A 6,355-nucleotide genomic window follows, 5' to 3' on the forward strand; every position below is an offset into this window, starting at 1 on the left:
TGGATAATACATGCAAATCCCTAACTCACAACTATAGCTCATCCTGAAAGTCAACACATTTCATATGCATTTTATTATTATTTGTCATGTGTAATTTCAAGTCTAATTTCATTGACATTAGCATGTATTTTCATCAAGTGTAATTTCATTAATCATATGGCTAAAACAAATTAATTAATTAAAACATAACCATGGAATATACTGAATATATATATATATATATATATATATATATATATATATATATATACACTGAAACGGTTTATTGTTAAGTAAAAGATAAAAGAGATCCTAACCCTTAGCATAAAGCCCTTCTACATTGTAAGACAATTAAACATTCAGTGAAGTTAATAGTCCTCATTTACTAAATTGCACAATAAAAAGATTAGACAGAAAATTTCTTACACCAGCCACCAGATTCCCACATTTTTACACATTTGACCAATTCTGTTGTTAAAATTCCATTCCATTTACCATGCACCTTGATAAAATACAAACACAATTATTGGACAATATTCAGTTTAACTTTCTCTTCTAGCCATTTTACTTTTTTGAGGGATAACTCTCCAGTTTGAATTCCCCAAACCTATGGCTAATAAACAAAGTTTTGATGTTCTTATTTAACATGAACAGTTTTGGTAAACATCTCTTTGATTTTATTCATCCAAACCTGCTGCTTGGAGAACATGTCTCATGTCATTGATCATGTCGTTTAGAGCTCCACTCAAGACAGTGTGTGTCGCTTTGAAGGCCTCAGCTGCATTCATAAAACTGGTTACAAGAAATTTACTATCTAGCAAATCCTCTAAGCTTTTCAACGGTTTTGTCATAGATGTACGAGGCCTAATTGCCAGTGTGTTTACCACTGCTAATGTTACAGGATACTTTATAGCTGACTGCAGCTGTGAGACAGGCTTGTCCATTCTCTCTGACAGTTTGATGAGTGATTTCTCATTCAAACCCAAATTGCAATGACACATTACGAGAAAGTTCATCAATACCGTCTTGTCGATAAACAGAGATACTCCAGGGTGAGGGACCAAGGCAACCAAACCTGAGGCCAATGCTGCAAGCCAAATAAGCTTCTCCAGATACTCTTTTTTCTTTTCTAGCATTGCCAGAGAGTACACAGGCACAGACCGAACCAGAGCAAAACTCTTGTGTTCTGAAAGGTCTGACTCTATGGTATCTACCAGGTCTTGGAAGTCATATTTTCCCAAGTCATAAGAGGATATCAGAAACACCTTGGGGTTTCCAACTTCTTTCAAATTTCTGTTGCAGTTCTCTCTAATTGTGCAAAGTACCTGCTGCTCATTGAAATTTCTTTTCTGCGCCTCTGAGCGAATGTCATTATCAATCTTGGTCCGGACAAAATAAAAACTTTTCTTCTTTTTTTGTATCTCCTTGGCCAGAAAGACATCATTTTCCTTGAACCTCTCTGAGGAAATGATGATAAATAAATCATATGTCTCAAATTTAACTTCTTTGAGAAATTTGTTAGCCTTGAATTTTGGCATACCAATCCCAGGCAGGTCCCACAGTCGGATGTTTGATTTCGTGGGATGGGTGTACATGGTCATTTGTGCCGTGGTTTCAGTTATTCCAGTTGGTGCAGAATTATCGTCATCATCACCCAGACCTCGAAATGCGTTAATGAATGCAGATTTTCCTGCTCCTGTTTCCCCAGTTACAGCAATATTCAGAGTCACACTGTCAAAACTTTCCAGTTGTTCTTTAGCCTTTGCAACAGCTGCATTTGGGTCATCTTCTCCCAGTCTCTGCAAAGCTCCAGATAAATCCATGTCAGAAGAAGATTTTTCTGTCTTTATGCCTGGTTAAATTCTTTACTGTAAAATACATAAACACAATATTATAGAAGGGATACATCTTCTATAATAAATAATTGCATGGTTTAACTAAATTTAAAGTCATAACTTCTTTTGGTGGGTCATGCATATTTCACATCTGACTTTTTCACAAATTTACTATCTCCCAGTCCCAACTGAGATTGTATATTTATATCACAATCTGATTTTTTTTTTCTGTGATCGACAGTGTATCGAAAATGTATAGAAAATTAGAAATACTATAACACTGGGTGTATAGTTAATCCACACAAATATTTCTCACAGAAAGGTATATATTTTCATTTTTTATTGTATGATATTTGATAGAACAAATACATTATATGTAAGACTGAAATGTGTCCAGATTTCAGAGAAAATTAACACAAATTGTAAACTATTTAACTCCCTGACAGTATTAATGACTTATGAAATCATCCATATGTATAGTGAAGACATATAGTGGTACTGTAATCTCCTTTCTAATCAGCAAACAATCAAACATAATATGGCCATTAAATCCATAAGAAAGGTAGAAAATGTTTACATGCCCTAAATTAAATTAACCAATAAAATCAATATAAACCATATACATTCTTAATGAAACACATGTTCAGGACATCTGTGAGTTACTGCATAGTTAGTGTGTCCAGCTCTGCCTCTTTTCTGATTTCTCGTGCAATATTTGCCAGTTCTTTTAATCCTTCTCTCAAGATGGAATAAGTAGTAGCGAATGATATTCCTGCAGCAGCAACACTGCCCACACCTGGAAGGAGGCTTGCAGCATATTCAACGGTAGCAAGTGTTGCAAGTGCAACAGAGACTTGAATCCTGGCCGTTGTTTTTTCACGGATGGCAGTTGCTAACTTTGATTTGGTCAGATGTTCCACCAAGGGCTTGTTCAGTTTTTCCGAAAGCCTTGACAGTGATCCATCATCCAAACCAAATGCATAGTAGCACCTTGTGAGGAAAAGCAACACCATGCTTGCATCACATGCTACAGACAGACCAGGCACAGGGACCACTGCTATACCAGCAGAGGCAAGAGATGCAGCCCAGATCATGCCTTCGAAGAATTTGATCTTCTTCTCAAGAGATGCTGCGGAGCACACTGGCCAGGCTTGTAGAAGAGCAGATCTCTTATGGTCTGGAAGCTCTTCTTCGAGAGTGTTTTGAAGTATTTCAAAATCATATTTCTCCAAGTCGAAAGACGATATCAAGAAAACTTTGGGGTCTCCCAATTCTTTCAAGTTTTTTTGACAGTCCTCTCTTATTATGGCAAGAACTTTCTGCTCATCAAATCCCTTTTTCTTTTCCTCTGCTCTGGTGTCATTGTCAATCTTGGAACGAACAAAGTAAAAGTTTTTCTTCTGTTTTCTTATTTCTTTAGCCAGCATGATGTCATTCTGCATGAACCTTTCTGAGCTAAGGATAATGAAGAAATCATAGGTGTCAAGTTTGACATCTTTAAGATATTTATCTGCTTTGAATTTTGGTGTTCCTATTCCAGGCAGGTCCCAGATCTTGACATTTGGCATAGGATGTTCATACATGGTGGCCTTCGTTGTAGTTTCTGTAACTCCAGTAGGTGCTGCTCCATCATCATCTTCACTTACACCTCTAAGTGCATTTACAAAGGAGGATTTCCCAGATCCTGTCTTTCCAGTCACGGCGATGTTAAGTGAGACATTTAACAACTTGTCAAATGTTTCTTTAGCTTTTGCTGTAGCGTTTTCCAGGCTGGACTCGCCTGATGCCTTTACTGCCTCAACAACAGCAGGGTCTTGAGTTTCCATGTTTTAAACTGTAAAAGTTAAGTATATAGAAGGATATGCTTCAACATTTATCATTGAAGCCTAAATTCAAATAATTCCTGTTATTACAATAATCATTAAATAGTTTCAGTTATGTTATTCACATTTAACCCAAAGTGCTTTGTTTAATTAATGTATAGTCAACGCAGAGACCTTGTTACTGTTTACCGGCTAGGTGGTGTTTTGCTGTTCCTAAATGGTCAGGGACTGCAATAATTCTGGTTGATCATGTTTATCAACTAACATTTGGTTAGACTAATAAAACTAAAATCTTTGAATAAAATGGAATTAGAGGCAATTTATGTTCGGACAGTTTAAGTTAAAACAACAACACAGAAATAACATTTTATGGTTACATCTGCAGCCTGATTAACCTTTTCTGCGGAGAGCTTATGCCCACACATCCCGCGGTAAAAGTTTACCATGATTCATAAAATAGATATTATGGTAACAAACCAAATGGATAATTAGCTTCAGCAGCATAAATGTAATGTGTAAAGGTTGTAGTGTAATTTTGGTTTAATTTCTACTTACGTTTTTGGTTCCAGCATAGGCCAATGACACACTGTGGCTGTCTTAAGTTACAGGAGAGGCTTAAGAAATAAGATTTTTAAAAAAATTACAGACAGAAATATGGCGCTGTAACAGTCACAGACAGTTTCATTTCCCAAGAACTCCTTTCTTCTTCCTAAACATTTACAGTTTGCGTCATTGTAGGCGTGTCTCATGTAGCGTAAACGAAACTGGGATATGTGAGTGACAGCCCAAATGGCCAATTAAATCGCTGCACTGAGAAGCTCTGTTGCCATCCGCCATTCACATACGATCCTCTTATCTTTTAATTTTTTGGTGCATTTAATTCGGTTAAATCAGTTTCGTTCGCTCCGTTACTGAAACCAGCCAGTAGGCTATACTTAAATAAAGTCCGTAGAAAAGACATCTGGCTCGACGAAAGAGGAAACAAAAGCAGTTTCTCGATGTTTTTGTTTGTATTAAGACGAACAATTTGACACATATGGTCCAGATACAGATTATTTATTGCTGCGTCTGGCGAGGCTACTTTGCTCCATGAGGTTGTTACAAACTGTTGTTCATCTATTATGGTAGCATCAGTTGATTATTAGGCTATAACAGTCAAATATTTTCTCTTTTGGATTTTTATTATTATTATTAGGCTATCATTTACTTTGCAACCATTTTACTGGGGAAAAAAACAACTGTTAAAAATAGACTACTCAATTAGTATTATTAATAATTAGGCCACAGCACACAATAGAGCAATCAGTATAGCTTTCAGAAAATCTTTACATATTCTTACTTTTAGCTATTAGTTTATAAAAACATTTAAAAGTGGTCTCTTTGAAAAATACTGCAGTAGGCTACATGACATATGGGCAATTCTTATGATCCATTAAATGCAAAAAGCATCCTTTTGTTCATGCTCAAATGGCTACATTTTTGGATTAGTAATATTAAGCTACAAAATCAGAACAGAAAATAATCCAGTCTAAAAATAAGGTGTTCATATGAAATCTAGATATAACATATTTGTGTTGTTTCAATGCCCCACCCCAAGTGCACTCTATATAGCTATCGCATTCTTGATTGTTTTACTTTTTGTCTTGGTTTAAAGTCCAAGAAAAAAAAAATATTTTTTAAAAGTTATTTACATGTTTTAAAACAGAGTTATGATTCTTATTATTGGCAATAAGCTATAGCTTAACCAAAAAGATCAATGACCACAGCAGTGTCATGACCTTTTGACTGTGGTTGGTGTCATTGTTATCTCAGTCACTCCAGTGGGAGCTGCATTGACATCATCGGGTTGAAGACCTCGCATTGCATTGATAAAACTGGATTTTCCTCCGCCGGTTGATGCTGTAACAGCAATATGAAGTGTGACGTTGTCCAGATGCTTGAGTTGCTCTTTTACTTGTTCTGTTTCACCTTCAGTAGAACTAGTGAGTAGATTACCAGGCACTTCATATAAATGCTCAATTTCTTGCTTGTTAGGCTTAATGTTTATATTTTTTCTTTTCCTTATGCTTTTTGATTTTAACAGTTTCTCTTTTGCTTTACACTGAGACATGTTATCTGTGTCATCGTGTGACTTCTTGGCATCTGGACACTGGACTGCATCAATGAGTAATTCTTGCTTCTGTATCTTATTAACCTCCTCATTATGCTCTTTTGTGTCCACATTTTATAGGTTCCCTGGGATTAGTCTAACTAGGTTTTTGTGTCAAAGTTACTTTTTCCATTATTGCGTCACGCTGGTCTTGTAAACCGACAGCTTCATGCTGTTTTGTTGTGTAAATGTCTGTAGCTTTCATACACACCTTTTTAGCTTCATTTGTCTTATGAGATGGAATTTTTAAGATTTGCTCTCTTTGCAACTCTTTATTATCAACCTTCACATGTTGTTTTCCTGTGGTCACTTCACGTGGATCCCCAGATATGGTTTGCTTATTTTGCTCCTCAAGACATTTTTCCTTCCGTATTATGTCAACATTAGACACTTCCGAGTTTTCTACAGTTGTTTCATTTGTTATATTTATCACTTCTTTCTATGCTTGCTTTTCTTTATCATTCTCCTTTTTTTCTCTCATTCTTTCACTGTCCTTCACACCATTAAGTTGTATTTCAACAACGTCCAGTACTGAACAAGTATTTTGTTTGGATGGTTGTTTTTCCATA

At 36.0% G+C, this 6,355-nt stretch overlaps 2 protein-coding genes across 3 annotated transcripts; both read right to left on the reverse strand.

Moving 5' to 3' along the window:
- Positions 1-342: 342 nt before the first annotated feature.
- Positions 343-1,802, reverse strand: LOC143721943 (interferon-inducible GTPase 5-like). Its single transcript, XM_077212904.1, has one exon. The coding sequence runs from the start codon at positions 1,800-1,802 to the stop codon at positions 657-659; it is 1,146 nt and encodes a 381-aa protein (XP_077069019.1). The 3' UTR covers positions 343-656.
- On the reverse strand, positions 343-4,327 carry LOC143721932 (interferon-inducible GTPase 5-like). 2 transcript variants are annotated; one of them, XM_077212884.1, is made up of 2 exons: positions 4,193-4,327; positions 343-3,648 (listed from the first exon to the last, which is right to left on the reverse strand). In XM_077212884.1, exon 2 carries the CDS (start codon positions 3,638-3,640, stop codon positions 2,474-2,476), a length of 1,167 nt encoding a protein of 388 aa, XP_077068999.1. In that variant the 5' UTR covers positions 3,641-3,648; positions 4,193-4,327; the 3' UTR covers positions 343-2,473. The 2 variants fall into 2 exon arrangements, with proteins under 2 accessions (XP_077068999.1, XP_077069009.1); XM_077212894.1 differs by having other exon boundaries at positions 2,081-3,648; positions 4,189-4,254.
- Between the last annotated feature and the right edge of the window lie 2,028 nt (positions 4,328-6,355).

Source organism: Siphateles boraxobius, unplaced genomic scaffold (genome assembly GCF_051911475.1).
Source record: "Siphateles boraxobius isolate OS27281-9 unplaced genomic scaffold, OSU_SipBor_1 12, whole genome shotgun sequence".
NCBI lineage: Eukaryota > Metazoa > Chordata > Actinopteri > Cypriniformes > Leuciscidae > Siphateles > Siphateles boraxobius.

Bases quoted from the DNA above. Each gene is read 5' to 3' on its own strand.
- LOC143721943 (XM_077212904.1), bottom strand. From the start codon at position 1,802: ATGGATTTATCTGGAGCTTTGCAGAGACTGGGAGAAGATGACCCAAAT.
- LOC143721932 (XM_077212884.1), bottom strand. From the start codon at position 3,640: ATGGAAACTCAAGACCCTGCTGTTGTTGAGGCAGTAAAGGCATCAGGC.